At 43.4% G+C, this 26,202-nt stretch overlaps 1 protein-coding gene across 2 annotated transcripts in view; it reads right to left on the bottom strand.

Annotated features, from left to right (window-relative positions):
* Positions 1-26,202, bottom strand: part of LOC141101794 (BOS complex subunit NOMO3-like) — a 365,568-nt gene that overhangs the window by 59,176 nt on the left and 280,190 nt on the right. For both annotated transcript variants that reach the window (XM_073591128.1, XM_073591127.1), the window contains 2 exons: positions 15,513-15,596; positions 13,704-13,814 (listed from right to left, as the gene is read on the bottom strand). In XM_073591128.1, coding sequence (XP_073447229.1) covers positions 13,704-13,814; positions 15,513-15,596 — 195 coding nt within the window. The remainder of the gene's footprint in view (positions 1-13,703; positions 13,815-15,512; positions 15,597-26,202) is intronic.

Here is a 26,202-nt window from a genome sequence, read left to right on the forward strand (position 1 = left end):
CCCATTCTCACTGAAACTTTTAACAAACTTCTAGATGGACATTCTTTTCGGCAAGAAACACTAATGGCAATTGTTTGTATGATCCCAAAACCCCTTTCTGATGATACTTCCTGTGTGAATTATCGGCCTATCTCCCTGTTAAACCTCGATATTAAATTATTAGCAAAAATAATAGCAAAACGCCTCAATAGCATTATAGGAAAATTAATACATAGAGATCAAGTAGGCTTCATGCCAAATAGACAGGCAGGCGATAATATACGCAGGGCAGTGTTATTGGCACATATTGCTAAAAAACGGAAAATCCCTTTATGTTTTCTATCTCTCGATATTAAGAGGGCATTTGACACAGTATCCTGGCAATATATGCAATATTCATTACAAAAATGGGGTTTTGGACCCCACTTTTTAACATGGATCAAAGCATTATATAATAAACCCAAAGCCTATATAAAATATGCTGGATACAAATCTGAAGCCTTTAATATCGAAAGAGGTACCCGACAGGGTTGCCCATTATCTCCCTTATTATTTGCCCTTATACTCGAACCCATGGCCCAATACATCAGAACAAACCAAACTATAACTGGCATTGAAGTAGGAGGTATTACACACAAATTATGTATATTTGCAGACGATATATTACTTTTTCTATCATCACCACAGGTCTCTGGTCCTAACTTAATACCAGCTCTTGATGGGTTTGCAGCCCTATCCGGCCTTATGATTAATCCTAAGAAATGCCTAGTGCTTAATATTTCACTCACAAACATGGAATTGATCCCGGCTAGGGCTGCACTCCCATTCACATGGGCAGAAAAATCAATCCCATATCTTGGAATTCATTTAACAGCATCTCATTCTGACTTATTCTCAACCAATTATCCTCCTGTATTAAGACAGATCACAAATCTAATAAAACAATGGTCGCAACTTCCTTTATCCTGGATAGGGAAGATTAATGCAATCAAAATGACTATTCTACCCAAATTGCTTTATCTATTCAGAGTCCTCCCTATTCCAATTCCTTCCTATTTTTTGAGAATAGTACAAAAAAGAGCAACTTCGTTTATATGGGGCTCTTCTAAACCACGTATACCTTTACACACACTACATCTTCCCAAAAATAAAGGAGGCCTGGGATACCCTAATTTTACTAACTACTACAGAGCAGCACATTTGGCCAGTCTGTCCAAATACCATGCAAAACAGGAAATCCCATTATGGGTATTTATAGAGGCTTCAGAAAATGACCCTCTATTAATATCAAATTTATTATGGCTTGATCCTAAAGACCGCTTTAAAATTCATAATCCCATAACTAAACACTTCTTATCTCTCTGGGATAAACTAAAAACCAAATATCAGTTACAATCTCCACACAATCCTCTCCTTTCTTTTATCAGAAATCCGGCCTTTTATCCGGCATGGATCTACCCAAATTCTTTTAAAGCTTGGACAACATCAGGCATTCAGACACTAAATGACTTCATAGCATCTAAATCATTCCTTTCATTCCCATCGTTTAGAGAAAAATATGATCTACCAAACTCTGAGATATTTAGATATCTCCAAATCAAAAATTTCTATACACCATTCCTAAAGGGGGATACACCATTATCCCAATTATCCATTTTTGAATCAATCTGTACAAAAGATCCATTTGCTAAAGGTACAATTTCATCACTTTATAATCAATTATATGGAGTAGCAAATCTTAATAGACCCTCTTACGTTCAGAGGTGGGAGGAGGACCTGGGACGAACTTTAGAAGACACGGACTGGTCTAACATATGGCTCACATCTAAGTCATCTTCACCCAACATCTTAGCACTGGAGACAAATTATAAAGTCCTAACTCGCTGGTACCTTGTACCCGCTAGAGTGGCAAAATATTCACCTAATACCTCAGCTCTTTGTTTTCGAGGATGCACAGAAATAGGCACATATTTACACATATGGTGGACGTGCCCAGTAATCCAAACCTTCTGGAAGGAAGTCTTCGTGATTGCATCTAAAATATTTAAAAAAATAATACAACCAGATCCATATTTAACTTTACTTAATCTAAAACCGGAATGGTTAACACTCTCTCAATTCAAACTTATGATCCAACTAATAACGGCTGCAAAACAAACAGTGGCCAAGGCATGGAAATCTCCTACATTGGTACTAGCAGAAACAATTCATAGAATGAATAATACAATGTCCCATGCTAAGATGGTAGCCATCGATCAAAATCAAATTCCAAAATTTGAAAAACTTTGGCATCCTTGGATAAAACAACAGTTCCTGTCAAACTTCAATGACTCTGTCCTGTTGCCATGGTAACAGATTAAATGATTTACAGAGACACCCATTCTAAGGCTTCAAAGAGAACTAAAAAGAATAATAAACTGACGAGCGGGACAACCTTGTGGACCATACCTCTACCTTTCAACCCTTTTTCTTCTTTCTCTTTCCTTTTCTCCACCTTACGATTAAAGCACATTATCAGAATTTATTTGACCTATATACACTCTACTTGTAAACAATATGTATAGTAGGTATAAATCATTTAAATACCTACAAAAGTAACTAAGGAAATGATATATATCTTTAATTTAGGTTTACATGAACCCAATGTTTAATATTTGAAATTTCATGATATTTACCTATATAAACCCTACTGTAAAACAATGAGCTTACTTTATAGATCCTTATAAACTTACTTTATGTATCTTTATAACATTGTATACTCAATAAACTTCTTTTGACAAGGAAAAGTTAGGGGCTCCTGAGGAAGAGGTTTTTGGAATCTTCCTTTGTGAAAGTAAAATCTTTCTTCTGGTGACCTTTTTGATAAATTGATCACGTACCTCACCAAACAAATGCCGTCCTTGGAAGGGCATATGTGTGAGGCGCCTTTTGCAGACAGCTTTAGGTGTTAAAGCTTTAAGATTCTGCACATGCAAATAACCGTAGATATTAAGAGTCATTCCAGAAATTTGTCTCCTGGCATGTTCTTGGGCATCCATGCAAAAAAGTAGAAGCAGAAAGCGATTACTGGAGTTGCTTTTTAACAGCACAATCCTAAAAAAACAGGATTAAGTTGACTGTTCTTTGTCCTAGTCCAGTTGGCTGCAGTTTGACATACTGAAATGGCAGCGAGGGCTGGCTGCAGCGCTGGGCCTGCAAGAGCAAAGAGAGCATTTAGGAGCATCTCAAAATCTGCAGAATCCTTGAAAGAAGTTACATCTTCAATAAGTAAAGTGAGATGTTGGTTTATAAACAGATGGCAGAATCAACCACAGAAATAGCCCACTTCATTGCAACACTTTTTCAACTGGATAAAGCTCAGCAAAGACTTTGGGGGGGGTGAAAATCTTTTGTGGCTTGACCCTTTGTCATAGACTGCACATTCTATCTGTTCATGAACAGGGAGTGTTTTATGGGTTTCTTTGTACCCAAAAGGTGCACAGAGAGATAGAAGAGAGTCAGGCTGCACAATGCCAAAGCTCTTACGGACAGAGGCAATGAGCTTTTCAACGTTAGCAAGCATGTTGTGTGAAGCTCCTCCCTTCAACAAAATGGCAGTCTGGGGAAGACAAATCTTATGCAGCTTCCTCAAATACCACCTAAATATCCTCTTCATTTCTTTCTGTGTCTGCATCTTCGAGGAATGGCATATTGGAATCTGACTCAGGTTAAGAAACAGGACTAGAAGAGAAGAGGTGGGGCATTTCTGTGCCCTAGACGAGGATGGCTGAAGTAAGATCCTAATGTATCCAAAGAATTATGACATAGATGCAGAAAATTCTTGCTTTGTCAGGTAGGCCGTAAGTTGTATTTCTGAAACAGAGCAAACATTGGTGTTAGAACAGAGTCCTACGCAGGTGCAAGTGACGCATTGTCACTTTGAGTGTTCATCATTGTTGACTCTTCAGCAGAGCAAATCTTCATCGTTGACCCTTCAGCAGAGCTTGTGATTCTGAATTGGCTCCCTTTTGCCTGGTCTCTGCCATGACTGCAAACGAGGTTGTTCCCCTGTGGGGTAATTATGGAGTAGAGTGTGGGAATTGGGATAAGGGTGTCTAATAGGAGTAAGTGTTAACCCAGGTGTAGACTGTCCTGTAATTTATTCTTAAAGCAAAAGGTTTGAAGGAACGCCTGAGCATTTTATAAGCCTGGTTCACATGCATGCAGTTTGCTTTTCATCCATTTCTGCACTGCCTTTCGCATTTTTTGGACACAGGTTTTTATGCGTTTTTCTCTGGGTTTTTTATGCATTTCTTATGCTTTTTTTTGGCCAATTTGTTGTTGGGCAGATTGAAAAATGCAAAACTTGTCAAAAAACGCAATACATGCTTTTCTGTAGTACCTCCATTGAAGACTATTGAACCAAAAACCCATCGTTTTGCGTTAAAAAAGTCCCGGACCCTTTCCAAAAATGCAGAGGCTGAAAAAAGCCTAGATGTGAACCTGTCGCATAGGAAACCATGTTAAATGCACTGTAGTGCGTTTCTGCAAAAAGCATCACAAAACGCATAGGTGTGAACCAGGTTTTTGAGCTCTAGGCAGAAGTGGTGTTCCCATAAGTATGGCAGAAGTGTGCCAGGGGTGAGAGTAACACCTGGTCAATCACCTGATACTAAAATGCTGGACTATATAAAAGTCCAGGCTTCTCCAGTTAGTGGGTTTACCCCCGAATGGGTCTTCAGGGACTGGGTTCCATAGGGATGGACCAAGGCCCTGGACCTGTGTACTACACTGCGGCTCACTCAGTCTGTTGTGCCAAGATGAGAGCACACGCACGATCCAGTGCCCAAAGCAAACATTACAGGGGTGTTCTGGGCCTGTCCTCAAAATCTTGCCAGTGTTCAGTCATGTGAAGGTACATGCTTAGAACCCACAGCCTATTAATATGTTGCCTGTGTCCTGTACTCCTCAATTTGGACAACATGTTTAAACCTAATGAATAAAAGCTGACCAATTTAATCACTCCCTCTCAGTTGTAATATACAGTTGTGTGAAAATGTATTTGCCTCCTTCCTGATTTTTTATTTGTTTGCATATTTCTCACACTTACATGATTCAGATCATTAAACAAATTTTAATATGACACCAAGATAACCCGAGTAAATGCAAGATGCAGTTTTTAAATTATTTCATTAAGGGAAAAAAGCTGTTCAAACCTGCCTGGCCCTATGTGAAAAAGTAATTGCCCCCTCCCATGCTGAATCATGAATGAACTGTGATTAACCAAAGTTGTTTGGAAAGCTGAGTTAGATTTCACTTGCCACACCCAGGCCTGATTACTGCCAGACCTGTTGAATCATGAAATCACATAAATAGAAGCTGTCTGACAAAGTGAAGCACGCTAACAGATCACAAAAAGTCACACATCATGCCACAATCTAAAAAAATTCAAGAACAGATTAGAAACAAAAGTAATGTACATGTATCGGTCTAGGAAGGGTTTCAAAGTCATTTCTAAGGCTTTGGAACTCCAGTGAACCACGGGGAGAGCCATAATCCACAAATGGACATAACTTAGAACAGTGGTAGACCTTCCCAGGAGTGGCCAGCCTACAAAAATTACTCCGAGAGCATGATAACGATTCATCCAGGAGGTCATAAAAGAACCCAGAACAACATCTAAAGAACTGCAAGCCTCACTTGTCTCAGGAAAGATCTGTGTTCATGATTCAACAATAAGAAAGAGACTGGCCAAAAATGGCATCCATGGGAGAGTTCCAAGGCCAAAGCTATTGCTGACCAAAAAGAACACAAAGGCTCATCTCACATTTACCAAAAACGATCTTGATTAGCCCCAAGACTTTTAGGCAAATATTCTGTGGACTGATGAGACAAAAATTTAACTTTTTGGAAGGTGTGTATCCCGTTACATCTGGCATAAAACAAATACAGTATTTCATAACAAGATCATACCAAAAATCAGACATGGTAGTGGTAGCATGATGGTCTGGGGCTGCTTTGCAGCTTTAGGACCTAGACGACTTACCATGATTAATGGAACCATGAATTCTGAGCTCTACCAGAAAATCCTAAAGGAGAATGTCCGGCCATCAGTTCGTGACCTCAAGCTCAATTGCACTTGGGTTATGCAGCAGGACAATGTCCTGAAAACACAACAGCAAGTCCACCTCCAAATGGTTCAAACAAGGCAATGTTTAGGTTTTGGAGTGGCCTAGTCAAAGCCCAGACTTAACTCCATTTGAGATGCTGTATCATGACCTTACACAGGCTGTTCATGCTGGAAAACCAGTGTGGCTGCATTAAAACAATTTTGCAAAGAAGAGTGGGCCAAAATTGCTTCACGGCAATGTGAAAGACTGATTGCCAGTTATCGCAAACGCTTGATTGCAGTTGTTGCCACCAAGGGTGGCACAACCAGTTATTAGGTTTAGGGGGCAATTACTTATTCACATAAAGCCAGGCAGGTTTGGACAGCTTTTTTGCCTTAATAAATGAAACCATAATTTAAAAACTGCATTTTGTATTTACTCGGGTTATCTTTGTGTAATTATAAAATTTGTTTGATGATCTGAGTCATTTAAGTGTGACAAAATATGCAAAAAACAAACGGAAAGGGGGCAAAAATAGGATTTTTTACTTACCGTAAAATCCATTTCTCATTCGTTCATTGACAGACACAGCCTTCATAACGATAGGGTTATATCACCTCTATTAGGAGTAGGACTAGGCAGAACAAAAAAGCAAACAAGCACCTGGCTACGCCCATGGGCCGACCTTAGTCAGTATATAAGTATATAACCCCCTCCCTGCTCTAGATATTCAGTTTAGTAGCAAGCAGTAATAGAAGTATCAAGAACTCCATGGAGGGGTGGGTGCTGTGTCTGTCAATGAACTCAGAGAAAAAGACTTTACGGTAAGTAAAAAATCCTATTTTCTCATTTGTTCACTGACAGACACAGCCTTCATAACAATAGGGACGTCCCAAAGCAGTGCTAACATGAGGGGTGGGAGAACAAAAAATCCCAAGGCTAATACAAGAGCCAACCAGGTAGCAGGAACTTCACCCAGGACACGCTGGAACCCAACCTGAACGATATCCCTTCAAGGAGGGAATAGACCCTCTAACCAGCGGCCTGCAAAAAAACTTGCAGCCAAAAGAGTCATCCGCAGATGCCAACCCGTTCACTTTGTAGACTTGTGAACATGTACATTGAGGACCAGTGGTCACCTTGCAAACCTGCACAACGGACGCATGATGACCGAAGGCCCAAGAAGCCCTAAGTGCCTGAGAAGAAAGCGCCGTAACAGGAAAAGAGGCACCCGATTCTTGACAGAATAGCCCTCCATCCAGAGAAAGGTTGCAGAAAAAAACAGAACGCCCCTTTCTTGGCCCGTCCGCCAATACCACTTCAGGGCAGATAAGGCAAATTCCTTGGAAAGTGCTGACCAGGGACACAAGAAAAGCAACACAATGGGGGTTATTTACTAAAGGAAAATCCACTTTGCACTGCAAGTGCACTTGGAAGTAAAGTCGCCGTAGATCCGAGGGGGACATGCAAGGAAAATAAAAAAACAGCATTTTAGCTTGCACATGATTGGATGATAAAATCAGCAGAGCTTCCACTCATTTCAGATCTACCCCTTAGATTTGCACTTAGATACCCCTTAGTGCAAAGTGGATTTGCCTTTCGTAAATAACCCCCAATGTCCTTTTTCAAATGGAAATCCAAGGACGGAACCCTGTAAAAAGGGGCAAAGCACCACCTTAACCTGGGTACAAGATAACGCCCACCTTTTTGACTCCCAGTCCTTGTGAACAAACTTGTTAGAATAAGAGAGAGAAGGAAAACTCGTTCGCCGCGCCAAACCATTTATCCAAAGGGATACCGGCCCTCCGCTGCACCATCTTGAAAAGGTTCCCTCACAGACAATAAGTGCGAAAACCAGGGCCCCTCGACCAAAGCCCCTCCACAGCACCGGGGCCCCACACAGGGGCACAAACCTGGGTCCCCTTATAGGGGAGACAGACCCGGGTCCCCTCACTGGGGACACAGACCCGGGGGCCCCCCCACACAGGGGACACAGACCCGGGGCCCCCCCACACAGGGGACACAGACCCGGGGCCCCCCCACACAGGGGACACAGACCCAGGGGCCCCCCCACACAGGGGACACAGACCCAGGGGCCCCCCCACACAGGGGACACAGACCCAGAGGCCCCTCACAGGGGGCATTGACCAGGCCCCTCACAGAGGCACCAACCGTGGCCCCTCACAGGGGGCACAGACCAGAGCCCCTCACAGGGGGCACAGACCAGAGCCCCTCACAGGGGGCACAGACCAGAGCCCCTCACAGGGGGCACAGACCCCTGTAGCGCACCCCTCAGGAAAGGGGGGGGGCCGCCACGAGGCCTAGCAGGCTGCAAAAGCCACAGCCTAAATTTCTGGCGGCCTGCCGTGAGCACACGGCCCATGGGGGGACCGCGGTAGGTCGCAAAAGCTGAGAGTTAAATTTTTTGGATGCCCACAGGGGGACCGCGGTAGGCCGCGGGTTAAATTTCTTTACACCCACCGCCGGCCCTCGGGGGACTGGGCCGACCCTGAGCCCGTTACCCTTCCCTGCACCAAGACGCCTGGAGACCACCTGGAAGAGACCCCACTTAAGAAGGTAGGTGCCTCACACCCTCCCTGCGCCCAGGAAACGGCAGCGTCCCCGGGAAAAAGGGGAGGGGAGAAAGGGAGAGCATGGAAGCCATCTCCCCAAATCGACCCCCCCAAGGAGTACCCAGCTGCTCCACTGTGCCTGGACACGGTGGAGCCCAAACCCCTCCTGCAGGGATTGCTGGATGCACTCCACAGACAGATCCACCTCCCAACTAGAGTGGCTGTCGGCCGTGGCGACACTGTGACCCAGACGGCAGTAGTCTGGTCATATGTGCCCCTGCGAGACTTTGCTTGCCGGCCGCCCCAGTCCAGAATGGGGCTTGTCGCTGCCAACCCAACGCGGAGCTAAGGTCTGCGCGCGCTTGATGGCCAGCTGGGGAGACTACCAGGATATATTATCCAGCCGGTCAGCCAGTCCGGCAGTTGATTGCAGATCATCACAGGAAAAAAAAGAAATAAAACAAAATCCAAAGAACCACAGGTCCCAGCAGGGAGCCAGGTCCTTCTCCTAGACTAGGTAGAAAAAAACTGAATACCTAGAGCAGGGAGGGGGTTATATATTGACTAAGGACGGCCCATGGGTGTAGCCAGGTGCTCGTTTGCTTTTTTGTTCTGCCTAGTCCTACGCCTAATAGAGGCGATATAACCCTATCGTTATGAAGGCTGTGTCTGTCGATGAACGAATGAGAAATACTTTCAGACAACTATAGTTTGTTCCAGCCCCTACTGCCCCTTTTGCTGAACAGTTTTGCCTGATAAAAAAGGAACAAAAAAGAGCACATCTTCACTGGAAGGATCAAAAGTTAGTAAAACTGTTACGTGGGGACACAGAAAAGCAAATTCTGTTCTTAATGTTGACAAACTGCATCATGTATGTAATTTTTTGGGATCATATATATGTCAGTCTTTCTTTATTTTCCCATAGTTCCATATTAGGAGAATCATTCCAAGGAAAGAGTTGTCTGTTAGCCTTTTGAGAGATATCTTTGTAGTTGGCATTAAGTAAAAAATGCTTTGTACAGCTACTTTTCGTACAAATTCTCTGTACAAGCTGGAGCTATTCGTACTCTTGCCCTGCGCGTAAAAGGTATGTACATTTGAGCACAGGAGAGCTTGATCTGGGAAAGTATATAGTTTGTTAATTATCCCAGATCAATTTCTCCTGCATTTAAATAAAACACAGGAGGCCTGTGTGTGAATGACGGCTAACGTTTACAAATAGACCCTATAATCTTTGCAAGCAAGGGTTTGGATACCTACTTAATGGTTTGGATACTTAACCAATTTGCGCCCGTGCTATAGCGAAAGATGGCTACAGCGCGGACACCAATTGCCGGGGGGGCGTCCCTGGCCGTCCTCCTGAATACTTCCGCGATGTGCACTCCCGCGGGCGCGCATCGGGGAAATTCTGTGCTGGCCGTGTCCCTTGGACACAGCCAGTCACAGATTGCTGTAAATGGCCAATCACAGCGGCCGTTTACAGCGCGATTGGAGCTTCCAATGAGAGATGTACTCATAAACATATGAGATCATCTCTCATCGCCGGCTCTCCCTACTCACACAGAGACCGCGTGTGAGGAGGGAGAGCTAACGGCTGCAGCGTAAGTGTCAGAAAAAAAACGGGAAAAAAAGTGAATACAGTACCTGTCAGTGCCATCTGTGCCCACTGCCATCTGTCCCCAGTGCCACGTATCAGTGCCACGTGTCATCAGTGTGACATATTAGTGCCATCTGTCATCAGTGCCAAGTATCAGTGTCATCTGTCATCAGTGCCACGACCGTGTCACGTGTCATTATCTTGGTGCTCCAGGGCCTTCAAAAGTGTAATAGGTAGTCAACAAGTTAGATGTGTAATTTATGCTCCTAGAACACGTGATGGCGCTCCCTGCATGTTGGGCCTCTCTATGTGGCTAGGCTGTGAAAAAGTCACACATGTGGTATCGTAATACTCAGGAGTAGCAGAATGTATTTTGGGGTGTCATTTGTGGTATACACATGCCATGTGAGAGAAATAACCTATTACAATGACAATTTTGTGGGGAAAAAAAAAAATCTTCATTCTTATCTTCAATAATTGTGGGAAAAAAATGACAATATCAAAAAGCTCACCATGCACCTTACTAAATACCTTGGAATATCTACTTTCAAAAAAAGGGGTCATTTGGGGGTTATTTGTACTAAGAAAAATGAGTTTTATTTCAAAAGTTTCGGTCTTTTTTCATTAATAGCGCAAAAAATAAAAAACCCAGAGGTGATCAAATACCACCAAAAGAAAGCTCTTAATGTATGAAAAAAAGGACAAAAAATTCATTTGGGTACAGTATTACACGACTGAGTAATTGTCATTCAAAGTGTGAGAGAGCTGAAAGCTGAAAATTGGTCTGGGCAGGAGGGGGGTTTAAGTGCCCAGTTGTCAAGTGGTTAAATATTCGTTTTGTGCTAAAACAAACCTTTTTGTTTATCTTCATGCTTGAGCAGTGTCTCTGGTGCTCTGACACAAATGTTTGGCATTACGGAGCCTTGGACCCCTAGGATGATGTCACTCCCATGCAAACCCAATGCTGCAATATATTGGCATCAATTTTCGTGCATCTGTGCATGGCAACGACCGCTCTGTACTGTAACTACTGTGCATGTGTGCGGGATGTCTTGGCAGTTTTGAGCCATTTTATTGGAGACCAGGCTACAGCAGCTTTGTACACGTAAAAATGAAGCCGCTACTATGTACATATGCAGTAGTGGCTCATTTAGGAGCCAGAGTGCTTGCGCACAATATGGATATTGAACCTGCCCCTCTTCTACTTTCGTAAAATGTGGATCACCTCTTTGTATCCACAAACATGGTTACTGTCCCTCTGCATTATTGGTTATGGTTTCTTTCAACCTGGCATCTCTGGGGGGCTAAAAACACACTTTGGGCTGAGACTAAAGAGTCCTGCATGAGACACACTTAGATTCCGAATGAGACTTGTGGAGGGGAATCAGAGTACACAGAGGAGTCTGAATTCCTAGGCTAGATGAGACTCCTGCTGCTGGGATGGTTGTGCATGGTTTGCACTACTTCCATAATTATCAGGTTTCCTGCACTGAGCACACTGGAATAAGCCAACGCACACAGAACTATGGCTGGGATACCTCACTGCTGGACCCACCAAAAGATATAATTTGTCAGCAGTAGATCCAGCATACAAGACTCTCACTCTGTTATCACTTTTGTATGGACTGATCCTTTAATCTAAATGCTTTTGTGAGTGCCACCTTTTATATACATGTGCAGTGCATATTTAGGCCTCTTTATCAACAGGCATGTATGTGTCCTGAAGCCTAAGTGTACCTAGAAACAACTTAAAGGATAAGTTCACTTTTGGGACACAGAACACAGTTCTGTGAATGGAAATCTACACGTACAGACAGCCTTTGTAGCTGTCGGCTTGTAGTTCTCAATGAACTACAGTAATGCAGTTGATCTCTCTGGTAGTTCATTCTCTATTCCTGCCAGTGTGCATCTGCCTGCCCTTACAAGGTATGAGCAGAAAGATGCACTGACAAGTCTGCAAGAGTCCTGCATGGCCTCTGCGGTCTACTGATCATCGGTTCAATGCTTTACAGGCTCCAAGTATTAAAAATAAATAAATAAATAATGCACTTTTTTTAACCTGCAAAAAGATGTACATTTATTGTTTTTTTTTTTTTTAAAGGTGAAGTTATCCTTTAAGAAACTCAAAAAAGCTTGCACTGTAAAGTATAAGGTAGGGTCTCAAGAAGTGTTTTCACCTGCTAATATTTTCCCACGAACCCCCAAACAGCAATAGAAAAGTCACATTTCAACATTTTTCAAACATCTGGCATTTTCTGCTAGAACACCCTTAACCACTTCAATACCAGGCACTTAGACACCTTCCCGCCCAGGCCAATTTTCACCTTTCAGTGCTGTCGCAATTTGAATGACAATTGCGCGGTCATGCTACACTGTACCCAAAGACATTTTTTATCATTTTGTTCCCACAAATAGAGCTTTCTTTTGGTGGTATTTGATCACCTCGCAACAAATAAAAAAAGACCAAAAATTTCGAAAAAAAACAAGTTTTCTTTGTTTCTGTTAAAAATTTTTTGTAAATAAGTACATTTTCTCCTTCAATGATGGGCACTGATATGGCTGCACTGATGGGCACTGATACGGCGGCACTGATGAGGTGGTACCAATGAGGTGGCACTGATGAGGTGGCACTAACGGGCACTGATGATGGGCACTGATAGGTGGCACTGGTATGCGGCACTGATGGGCACTCATAGGTGGCACCGATGGGCACTCATAGGCGGCACTGATGGGCACTTGTAGGTGGCATTGATTGGTACATATGGGTGGCACTGATGGGTACTTATGGGTGGCACTGATGTGTGGCACTGATGGGCACAGATGGGCACTGACAGGTGGCACCAATGGGCAATGACAGGTGGCACCGATGGGCAATGACAGGTGGCACTGATAAAACATTGCTGGGCAGATCTGGGCATTGCTGGGCAGATCAGTGACATAATGGTGCCAATCAGTGCCCATTTGTGGGCACTGATTGGGCACATGTGGATGGCCATGGGGTACATACCTGGCCATCCATGTTGCCCCTTCCCTGGTGGTCCAGTGTGGTGATCTGAGGGGGGGCTGCGCTGATAAACAATCAGCGCAGACCCCCCCTGCCAGGAGAGCCGCCGATCGGCTCTCCTCTACTCGCGTCTGTCAGACACGAGTGAGGAAGAGCCGATCAACTGCTCTTCCCATTGACAGCGTGATCAGCAGTGATTGGACACGGCTGATCACGTGGTAAAGAGCCTCCGCCGGAGGCTCTTTACCAATATCAGTGTAGCGGTGTGTCAGGCTGATATACCGCTCCACCGATCGCCGCGATGCGCGCCCCCGGGGGCGCGCTGCGGCATGTTATCCTGCTGGACGTTATATGACGTCCAGTCAGGATAACAGAACCACTTCCCGGACGTCAATCCGCTATAGGGCGGGCGGGAAGTGGTTAAGAAGCATAACAGAATAAAAACACGGTCTTGGACTTACCAACAAGGTAGGCAGGTACTCCGGCGAAGTCATTACATTTCCACTTAGATCAAACTGGTTGATTTGACGGAAGGCAATAATATTAACTTCTTCTATATCAGTATTGCCAACCTAGGAAAACAAATTGAATAGAGTATCATTTACACTGTTCCATTGTACAACTCTTGGTTTAACCAAATTCCTAACCTTTATCATGTTAATTTTAATATGAACCCCTAATCATGGTACACATTATAGCAGTATATAAACAGAGGATGTGGGCAGGTAGATCACTTTATGCACAGAACAAGCATGCTCAATAACTAGAGATCTTTTCTTTTTTACTTTTTCTATCAATCAATATATAAAGGAAAGCAACACATGAAAGGCTGAAATAGAATGAAAAAAACTATCAGAGGATTCGTACAGCACTATAATTACACTGTAGAACAGTAGTGAATAAAATATATATACATACATACTACACACACACACACACACAATTCTTAATACATAGACCCGGATAAATATATATCTATCACACATACATACAGATATACACTAACACACCATTTTAATCTATTGTAGTAAAGTGTTGCCTGTATAGCTGCTATTGATACTTGAGCTATAAGGGGTCCTACACATGGGCTTAATTCACAAATAGCCTGGGAAAAAAAACTCAAGGCATTATACTACCTAATTAGATAATACATTCTACATAATACATTATAATACATCCCGTTCAGCTTCAGAAGTGCTGATTATCAAAATAGATATTTTTATTACATGAATGGAAATTTCTGTTAACCACCAGTCTTTTCCCAACCATACAGATGGAAGCACAGTGCAATAGTCTGTGTGTGGCTGCTTTACTCTTCCTCAAAAAGTGTTACAGACCAAACTGTTTTATTCCACTGCAGTCTACTTTTTTGGCCCATTTTTGTGAATCACAAAGCTGGTATAGATCACACAAATCTCACACATGTACTTCAAAAGGCTCAAATGAAAAGTAACAAAATAACTGGGCAACCGATATCTAGCATACAATGTTAAAAAATAAGTCATCTCCAGCAAAAACTGAATTTTAAAACAACCAATAGATCTAGAGATAAAGGCAAAAGCAGCTGTGTTGGTTCGGCTACCATCCTCTGTGCCTTTTTGGTCAGTAAGTCTGCCCAGGAAAAATAGGACCAATAGTGATGTGATCCAGAGATAAAAGGCAGGGGAAGTTAAAAGCAAATCTTTACTTTTCCTGTTAAAGTTGATTTCACTCATTCCCACCTCCTGTGGTATCTATGATATCCTGTAACTATTGTCTAGCGATTCTACCCACTACAATACATAGGGGGTTATTTACTAAAGGCAAATCCACTTTGCACTGGAAGTGCAGTCTCTGTAGATCTGAGGGGTACATGCAAGGAAAATAAACAGCATTTTTGTTTGCAAATGATTGGAGGATAAAATCAGCAGAGCTTCCCCTCATTTCAGATTTACCCCTCAAAGTTACAGTGACTGCACTTCCAAGTGCATTTGTAGTGCAAAGTGGATTTGCCTTTTGTAAATAACCCCCCCTAATGCTCAGGATCTGGAAGAAGAGCACTTCAACAGGCTGAGATTTAACTTTGAATGCCTCTCTCTCTGTATCAACTGATAATTTTGACGTGCACTGCTTAGGTTTTTTATCATCATAGTTAGAAAATAGAAATACAGGACACTATGCAATTCTATACATTTATAGAAAAATATTAAACGGGTTATCATTACTGCAAAATATATTAGAAAGCTCCAAGGAAAAGTCGAAAGTCAAATGTACATCATTCAATAACTCACCTCAATGGCTCTATAGAGTGGTAATGCACGCTCAATATGATCATTTCCCTCACCCTTCAGCTGCACATGGTATACACATTCAGGCTGAAAAAAATGTAAAGAACTATTTTATTGTATAATATTTAAAAAAAAAAAAAAAATGTTGTACTCACTGTAAAACCCTTTGTTTGGGAGTTAAGGAACACAACTTGATAGCAAGAAACCTAGTTATACTGTGATCTACAGGAGAAATTGAAACTAGGGTTTGTAGAAAACTGAAGACCAGACCCCTTGTGGCTAGATGTAGCCAGCAGCCCAAAGAGAAACCAAAAGCATATGAGAGGATGGTGGTGTGTAAACTGAGAAAAGGATTTTACAAGTACAAAAATCCTACTTTCTCTATTGTCCATTAAGTAAGAAACCTAGAAACGTCAAAATACAGCCCAAATAGAGGGGTGGGCACAATAAAAAACAAGACAGAAAAGCAAATGCATTAAATAGTCACTTGTAGGACCTTTCAACTGAAATTAGCATCTGCAGAAGATAAATCTACTTAAAAAAAAAAAACAACAACTTTGATAACGTATGTGTAGAAGACCAGGTACAGCCACACAAATCTGTGACAAAAAAAGGCCTGGTGACTAAAAAAAAACAAAAAACACTTACTGTCATAGTGGAGAAGGCTTTAACTGGAAAAGGAAGCACTTTATTTCATAACTTAGAGGCCAGAACCTGTTAAATCCACCTACTGGGATGACAAAAAGAACTAGTCTGTCTAAAAGTCTTCCTGCCCAAGTGATGGCAACAAGAAAAGTTAGCTTAGGGGATAGCAATGTGAAGGATATGTTCCCTATTCAGTGCCTTGAAAAAGCATTCCTACCGCTTGAAAGTTTCCACATTTTGTCATAATACAACCAAAAACGTAAATGTATTTTATTGGGATTCTTAAAGTGAAAGGAAAATGATAAATGGCAGTTAATATTTTTTACAAATAAAGATCCAAAAAGTGTGGCATGCACTTGTATTCAGCCCCCAAGTTAATACTTTGTAGAAACACATTTCACTGCAATATTACAGCTGCAAGTCTTTTTGGGTATGTTTCTACCAGCTTTGTACATCTAGAGTGAAATGTTTGCCCATTCTTCATTGCAAAATAGCTCATAAATAGCAATTTTCAAGTCTTGCTACAGATTCTCAATTGGATTTAGGTCTGGACTTTGGCTGGGCCATTCTAACACATGAATATGCTTTGATCTAAACCATTCCATTGTAGCTCTGGCTGTGTGTTTAGGGTCGTTGTCCTGCTGGAAGGTAAACCTCCTCCCCAGTTTTAAGCCTTTTGCAGACTAATGCCCCGTACACACGGTCGGACTTTGTTCGGACATTCCGACAACAAAATCCTAGGATTTTTTCCGACGGATGTTGGCTCAAACTTGTTTTGCCTACACACGGTCGCACAAAGTTGTCGGAATTTCCGATCGCCAAGAACGCGGTGACGTACACCACGTACGACGAGACTAGAAAAGGCCGGTTCAGAACCAAGCGCGGCACCCTTTGGGCTCCTTTTGCTAATCTCGTGTTAGTAAAAGTTTGGTGAGAGACGATTCGCGCTTTTTCAGACTCGTGGCTTTCAGATCATTTTCTGATGTTCAGTTTGTGCTTGTGGGTTTGTATCTGCTCTTCAGTGCGTGCAGTCAGTTCGTATCGGAGTTTTCTGTGTGATCTTGCCTGCTCGTTGCTGTTTTTCAGGTCGCTCTTCACAGGCCTTGCTGTTCTTCAGTGCGTTCTGTTACTTCGTTCTGAGCAGCCGACCGTTTTCTAGCCATGTTTCGTATGCGTACTCCTCGTAGAGTTCGTGCTGTGCGGGGGCTTGGTGTTGGGGTCCTGACCTTGAGACAAGTCCAGTCCATGAACAGGGTGGGGAGGAGTTCATGGACCAAGAATTGGTTGCTTCAGCGTGACCAGTTCTGTCATATGCCTTTGCTCCGTGAGAATAATCCTGATGATTTCAGGAACTTTCTCAGGATGACGGACCCTGTGTTTCACCGTTTGTTGGCTTCGCTGACCCCCTATATCAGCAGGCAGGATACCTGCATGAGGCAAGCCATCACTCCGGAGCAGAGGTTGGTCGCTACCCTGCGGTATTTGGCCACAGGGAGAAGTCTGCAGGACTTGAAGTTCTCGACAGGCATCTCCCCCCAGGCTCTGGGGATCATTATCCCAGAGACCTGTTCTGCCATCATCCAGGTCCTGCAGAAGGAGTATATGAAGGTAAGATTTTTATCCTTTTATATCCCATTTTATTGCATTTAATGTTTGATAATATATTGTATTTCTTCCCTCATTCCCTAATTACCATGATTGTAATATGCTGTGAATGTCCCCTTTGTTCTCATGCATGCTGGATTTTTAGGTAATTATTATTTTATGTCCTTCATACATATTTGCCCTTCAATAACCTCCCCAGCATGGTGTCTCCTGGCCTATATTCACCTCATGTAGTCACTTAACAATGTATTTTATCAGCTCCATAGTAGTGCTTTACCCCAAACACCCCCTAAAATGTTTGGAAATGTTATTTTTGATTTAAATTCAGGCAAAGTGCCAGAGGCTTTTTTTTGTGGTGTCCCCAAATTTTTTTTAACCCTCACCCCCCAACTGCTAAGTCAGCTGATCCCAATTCTCTATCTATCCTCAATCATCTATCTGCTGACTTTGCCAAACCCATACACACTATACCCACCTCTTTACTGGTCAGATTTAGGGATGAATTCCCCAAAGCATGTAGTGCAAGGGCCTGCCTGTATACTTTCCAATGGTACTGTTTAAAGTTTTTGTATCCTCTTATTATCTTGATAGGTAATAGCAGAATGTTCAAATGTCCTCAAATGTGTACAGTGTGTATTTATATCTTTGTATTATGACACTTCTTACCTGTCCAGTGGTCTGCTAATAGTGTAACTAAGGAGGGGCTGTTCCAAGTAATACCCTGTATTTAGGCATTCATCTCTCAATGAAGTGAAGAGGGTTACCTGTCCAAGAGTTCCCCCCCTATAATGTTAGAAATGGCCCATGAGAGGGGGGGAGGGGGAATATGATAGGTGTACCTTATACTTTGGCCTTGTTAAATTCCCCTTAGTAAATGCTATCTGGAGGTTGCCCCAATAATGTTTGTGTCTAATCTGCTTGCCATGTTTCTGTGAAAAAATAGTAAGGTTTATTTTTTTTTCCTCAACAGTTTCCTTCAACGCCACAAGAATGGCAGACTGTGGCCTCCCACTTTGCCCAGCGATGGGACTTTCCTAACTGCGGAGGGGCAATTGATGGGAAACACGTCCACATCGTCCCACCACCCAACTCGGGGTCGTACTATTATAATTACAAGGGGTTTAATAGTATAGTGATGTTGGCGGTGGTGTCGGCTAATTACGAGTTCTTGTATGTGGACGTGGGGAAGAATGGCCGGATGTCCGATGGTGGAGTGATCGCCCAGACGGAGTTCTACAGGCGTCTCCAGAATGGCAGCTTGGACTTGCCACCTCCAGACAATGTTGAAGGTCTCCCATTTGTGTTTGTTGCTGATTAAGCATTTGCGCTGGGGGACCACCTGATGCGGCCATTCCCGATGAGGACCCTCACCCCGGAACAGAGGGTTTTTAATTACCGGCTGGCCAGAGCCCGAAGAGTGGTGGAGAACACATTTGGAATCCTGGCCAGCCGGTTCCGATTATTTCTGACACCCATCCATATGGCGGAGTATAAACTGAACCATATAATACTTGCCTGCTGTGTTCTCCATAATTTTTTAAGAAAACATTCAGCCAACTATGCTGGCTCAGTTGGGCCTGAGGCCGGAATCCCTAATCCATCAACACTGACGGCGCTTGAAAGTGGCCGTCCTGGCTTGCCCTCCCTAAATGCCCGTGATGTCTGGTTACGCTAGCTGGAGTTCTTTGCGGGTAGGGGGGCTATCAATATGCCAGACAATCTGTGACACCTTTTTCAAATAAAAAACAACCAAAAGAAATTCTTGGTGGACATTTACTGCTTGTGTTTGTTTTAGCTGACCCTGACAGAAATGTGTTGAGTGCAGAAAATGTCGTGATTGGGTAACCTTATAAAAAACAGTGTTGGCTGGTACTTCCTAAATGCAAAAACACATTTCACTACAAGTGCACTTGCAACTGCACTGAACCTGCACTTGTAGTTCAAAGAGGATTTGCCCTTAGGAAATAACCCCCATTTTTGCATAAAACAGCAATTACATCACCCCAAAAGTGTTGTAGTGTTGAGACAATAATCCACACATTCTTGAGTAAGGCACTTTTTTATACGTGCACAATCACATGTGCATTTCCCAAAGGTTTTTAAAACAAACCAACATGTTTGTTGTATAACAATGTTTGCAGTAGCATTATGAAAAATCAAAATATCCATTTCAGATAAAACAGGCCTGTGTAAGACCAACAAGAAAGCCAAAAAACTTGAACTTACAAAGTTCACATTAGGTAAAACCTGAAGGCTATATCAGACATCAGTATTTAGGAACTGGGTTTGATATAGCGTTCAGATGGGGGGAAATCACCCCTGGAAAAGCCAAATTTGGAAGATGCACACCAATTTACGAATGTCAACATGTGCTATCTGCCATCAGGGGGGATCAAGGGACGTGTTTGGGGGGAGCAAGCCCTTCCTCAACGCTACTTTATAATTGAGGAAGGGCTTGCACCCCCAAAACGCGTCCATTGATATCCCGTGATGGCAGATAGCACATGTTGGTACACTGTGTGCATCCTCCAAATTTGGCTTTTCTAAACATTTAAAAAATTTTGGTACGATAAAACAGGTGATTTTGTGGGGTTTAAATTCGCCCCAAAACATCAATGATGTTATTATTTTTTTTAATAACATCAGTGATTTGTTGCTGGATGTTTTGCAATTGGAGATTACACCCCATGATCTCCCCGATCAGGATCTGGGCACTTTCAGATGTAAAGCGTTCTGGATCACGATCACCTAAAAAGAGATAAAGAACAAAAAAAAAAGTTCTCAAAAATCTGCCACCAGCCATCTCTTTTACCTGACTCTGTGGTCGCAGACACTCACCTGTTGTGGTGCCAATCTCCACCACGTCTTCTTCTTCCTCCTGCTCAGCTTCTTGGGTTGGGGGTATTTCCCCTTCTTCCAGGGGGGGGGGGGGTCTCTGGTCTCCTGGGATGAGGGGTGTCCTCCGAGTCTTTTATCCCCTATGTAAAACAAAAATGGTATACTTAGCACACAGATATTTGATGGCAGAACTATAGAAATAGGAAACATTGCTCGGAAGTGGGGTACAATTGTCTATTTTAGCAGAGTTCCAAGATGTATATTTTTTATTGCCCTTTGTCAAGCTGCAATACTTTACCTGTTTGGTACAAGCTTCACAGATGTAACCCCCCCTTTAGTATACACTGGAGCACCTGTGTGGCCCCCCTAATAAAAATGGTGTTCTTGTGTCCCACACTAGTGCTCCAGTGTCCAGATGTGAAAACAGCTGCTCAGTGTCCTCTCCTTACACACAATCTAGTTTGCATTTCATTCTAGTAACAAACCCATCTCCACAAACAAATATTTGGCATCCAAGTAGGCCCCCAAAAAATGTGTGAAAATGCATATGGCCTAAACAATGGTGTTCTAGAGGCCGAAAGAAAAATGTTTGATACGAACGAATAATGTGCCCATGAACATTAAAGTTGACCTTTTGAAACGTTACAACTAATAAAAGCATATGGAGCAGAACGAACGTAATAAAGACAGAAAGAATAGGAACACAGCACAACTACTTACTTTTTTGCAGCACTCTCCGGATCTTTCGGTACTGCTCTGGCTCTCTCAACTTCAGGTCCGACCACCGCTTCCTGAGCTGATCTTTAGACCTTCGTACCCCGAAATTCCGCTCTAGACTCCTGACCACTTTCGCCATGATCTTGGCCTTTCGGATGTTCGGGTTGGGGTAAGGCCCATATTTTCCGTCATAGTCGGACTTCCTCATGATGTCGACCATCTCCAACATCTCCCCAAACGACATATTTGTGGCCTTAAAACGTCTCCTTCTGGATCGGGACGTGCCTGGATCTGCCCCTTCCTCCTCCTCCTCGTTGCTACAATTAGCCCGCACCTGCTGTATGTCCGCCATCATGCTCTTCCCCCACTGCGCCGAACGAAAAGGGGCGGTGAATACACTAGAAAGAACGTCAGGGGCAGGCGGAGTTACACGCATGCGCAGTGTATATAAAGCGTAACACGCGTGCGTATTACGTTTGATCTGTGAGCGGAGGAAGGAGCATTGGACGCGGCGATCGTAAGAACGAAGGTAAGAGACAAACTTGGGCCTATACTGCTTCTAGATTGAGGCCTATATTGTAACAAGATTAGGAGAGTTTTGTGTGACATTAGGCTTTGTCTTGTGTTGCGTCTTGCAGTGAACATGGATATGGTACTGAAAGATAAGGACTTCATTTCAGTCTTCATAGAGATGCTAAGTGAGCTGCCCTGTCTGTGGGAGATTAAAGACCCCCATTACAAGAACCAAGCAAAGAGGAAGGCAGCACTGGAGCAATTGTGTGAAATTGTGAAGCAGGTGATCCCCACGGCAGACATCACTTTTTTAAAGATTTTCATTGGTGGCCTGAGGAGCACATATCTGAGGGAGCGCAATAAAGTCCTGGATTCCCAGAGATCCGGAGCAGCAGGTGACATCTATGTCCCCAGGATGTTGTACTACGACAGGCTGCACTTTCTGGCAGGCCAGACTGAACCCAGGCCATCCCTCTCCAGTCTTCCTTCCACGCTTCCTTCCCCCCCGGCTGAGGCTTCTGACGCCCAACCTGGGCCTTCCAGGCCGCATGTGGAGGAGCCCAGATTGAGCCAGGTATAGCATTCCTCTAAATATTTCTGCTTGTCCAATCAATGATGTGAACTATATGTTAGTTGGGAGTACTAATTAAGGATTGTGATTGATGATGCAAAACATTACAACTATGTCCCTTTTTCATACACAGGGAAGTCTCAACCAGGAGGTGGCCGGGCCGGGCCGAGCCGGCTGGCTGATCTGCAGGTCCCTCCATCCCCCCTGGAAACAGAAAGTGGCAGTAGGAGGAGTGGCCTAGAGGAGGCGGCTATCAGATTCTTTTGTAGGGCTACAGAGGTCCTGGGAGCACCACACACCAGGCAGGAGAACATTGCTGCATTCATAGCATATAAAATGCAGAGGATGGAGGAGGGCCAAAAAGCCATGTGTGAGGCCCTCATATCTGAGGCTCTGGCGAAAGGTATGAGGGGCCAAATTACACCTCACACACAGCTTTGGGATGATCCTCCTCCTCCTCCTGCAGGTCCTACTCCTCCTCCAGGTCCTACTCCTCCTCCTGCCACATCTCCAACTGCACAGCCACAGCCCGGAAGGAAGTGTGAAAGGAAGACCAGAGAGTGATTGCCCTGGATCCAGTCTGGTCGGCCAAAAGATGCAGCCTCTTGTGGTACCACAGCCTGCGGACACAAATGTCATCTGCTGCTATCCGAGTCTCTGTGAATCCCGGACCAGACTGCCCTCCCTTACATATGGACTCCTCAGGCCACCAATTTTGATGTTTAAGAATTGATGTCTGCCGTGGGGGTCCCAGGCTTCACTAATTTCTGCTGTTGATCCAGTGTTGCCTTCCTCTTTGTTTGGTTCTGATCCCTTAATAAAGGATTTTTGTTTTGAATTATACTCTATGTGTTTTACTTCAAAAATTACAGTTGGTTTGTGAGGATTCAGGTACATTTCTAATGTACAATGTGAAATGAACAAGGGTCACCAACAACAAACAATCTCCTTGAGATTAAATAATAAAAGATATCAATGGTGTTGGGGTAACTTGACACACAAAACACACACAAAAATATTCTGGAGTAAAAATAAAAATAACATTGAACAAAGATCAGCCTTGGAAAAAATCCAACATTAAAGAAAAAAAAAGGCTTAAAATCAAAAAAAAAAAAAAAAAAAAAAAAAAAAAAACATAAAAAATATAAAACTGTCAGATGTGACAACTAATAACAATATATTCAGGGAATCCCACTAAAAAAACACAAATAAAACTTTGTGAGAAGTGTGTGTGAATATGAGCAGCAAAACTACTTCATTCTTGTCACATTATAAAGAAGAAGAGAGTGCGCTGTATTAAACCATTTTTTTTTTTTTCCTCCTCCCCAAATTACCCTAAATTGACCTTTAATTATACAATATCCTTTTAACCCCAACCCTTCCTCCTAGGCCTACCCCCCTCCCTCCCCCCCTCCCACCCCATCTAGGCTCCCATATTCTTTCAATTATTCCTTACAACCTATACTTATCAACCAGGGGTTCCACATCTTTTTGAATTTTTTTAAGTTCCCTCTTCTAATGTATAGGGCTCTCTCCTTCCAAACTATCTCATTTATTGTTTTTGCCCACTCCACAACCGTCGGGGGTGAGACTGTTTGCCATCTCTGCATGATCAACTTTCGGGCTTGATACAGACACCTCACGGCCGCTGTTTTTAGTACTGCCTCCTCCGTTCTCCATACTCTATATCCTAGAATACATAATCTGACCTCTATTTCCAAAGGTAACCCCCACCTGCCGCTAATGGCTTCAATTACCCCCGTCCAGTATCTGACTAGCTTGGGGCATCTCCAAACCATATGTATCAGATCCCCCTCCTCACCACATCTTGGGCATTTAGCATCTAATCTTAGTCCAAAGCTAAATAGTTTTTTTGGGGTGTAGTATGCTCTATGTAGCAGCATTAGGTGTGAGAATCTCTGTGCAGGGGATACTGAGACTACCTGCCCGGCCTCCAATATTTTTCTCCACTGATCATCTGTTAATTTCCCCACATCCGCCTCCCATCCTTCCCTGCAACCAAGATGTTCTGGCCTTATGGTGCTTTTACTACACAGTTGCACATATATTCCAGATATAAAACCCTTCATATTCCCAGATTTAGCCACCTTTTGAAGCAATACTGCTTCACTCCACACTAATGGGTGTATCCTGAACTGGGCGTTTAGAGCGGATCTCATTTGTAAGTATCTAAAAAAAGTTTGTCTCGGGATTCCATTTTTTACATTGCAGCGTGACGAAAGTGCTGTATCCATTGCGAACGCTAAGTTTACCAGAACGAGCTGTCCCGTGTCGGAATTGCTTCTGCGCATGCGTGGCACCTTGTGCGTCGGAACAGGCCACACACGGTCGGAATTGACGCGATCGGATTTTGTTGTCGGAAAATTTTATCTCCTGCTGTCCAACTTTGTGTGTCGGAAAATCCGATGGAAAATGTCCGATGGCGCCCACACACGGTCGGAATTTCCGACAACACGCTCCGATCGGACATTGTCCATCGGAAAATCCGACCGTGTGTATGGGGCATAACAGGTTTTCTTCTAAGATTGCCCTGTATTTGGCTCCATCCATCTTCCCATCAACTCTGACCAGCTTCCCTGTCCCTGCTGAGGAAAAGCATTCCCACAACATGATGCTGCCATCACCATGTTTCACTGTGGGGATGGTGTGTTCAGGGTTGGTGTGCAGTGTTAGTTTCTGCCACAGCGTATTGCTTTTTGGTAAAAAAGTTACATTTTGGTCTCATCTGACCAGAGCACCTTCCTCCACATGTTTGCTGCGTCCCCCAAAAGGCTTCTCGCAAACTGCAAATGGGACTTCTTATGGCTTTCTTTCAACAATGTTTTTTTTTTTGCCACTCTTCCATAAAAGGCCAGATTTGTGGAGTGCACGACTAATAGTTGTCCTGTGGACAGATTCTGCCACATGAGCTGTGGATCTCTACAGCTTCTCCAGAGTTACCATGGGCCTCTTGGCTGCTTCTCCGATTAATGCTCTCCTTGCCCAGCCTGTCAGTTTAGGTGGATGGCCTTGTTTTGCTAGGTTTGCATTTGTGCCATACCATTTTCAAATGATGGATTGAACAGTGCTCAGTGAGATGTTCAAAAGTTGGGATATTTTTTTTTAACCTAACCCTGATTTGAACTTCTCCACAACTTTATCCCTGACGTGTCTGGTGTGTTCCTTTGCCTTCATAATGCGGTTTGTTTACCAAGGTTCTCTAACAAAACTCTGAGGGCTTTATAGAACAGCTGTATTTATAATGAGATTAAATTACAGACAGGTCCACTCTATTTACTAATTAAGTGACTTCAGAAGGCAATTGGTTCCACTAGATTTTAGTTAGGGGTATTTGAGTAAAGGGGGACTGAATTCAAATGCGCGTCACACTTTCAGAAGTTTAATCGTAAACATTTTCGAAAACCATTTATCATTTTTTTTCACTTCACAATCATGTGCCACTTTGTGCTGGTTTATCACATAAGATCCCAATAAAATACATTTGTTTTTGGATGCAACATGGCAAAATGTAGAAAATTCCAAGGCACTGTAGCAGGGGTGTACCTAGAGCATTTGGCACTCGGGGCGGATGCTATATGTGGCAACTCCCCCCCCAAACTTTAAAATGTAAAAACACCCCACTATGCCCCCTGCACCCCCCAATATCTGTCACTACTGTGTACACCCTCTCCAAAACTGCACCTCTGGACCCCTTTACACTATACAGTCCCCCCCCCCACAGGTCTGGACCCCTGCACATTACACACAGCCCCCCCAGCTCTGGACCCATGCACATTACACAGC

Source organism: Aquarana catesbeiana, linkage group LG06, assembly GCF_042186555.1.
Source record: "Aquarana catesbeiana isolate 2022-GZ linkage group LG06, ASM4218655v1, whole genome shotgun sequence".
Taxonomy (NCBI): Eukaryota; Metazoa; Chordata; class Amphibia; order Anura; family Ranidae; genus Aquarana; species Aquarana catesbeiana.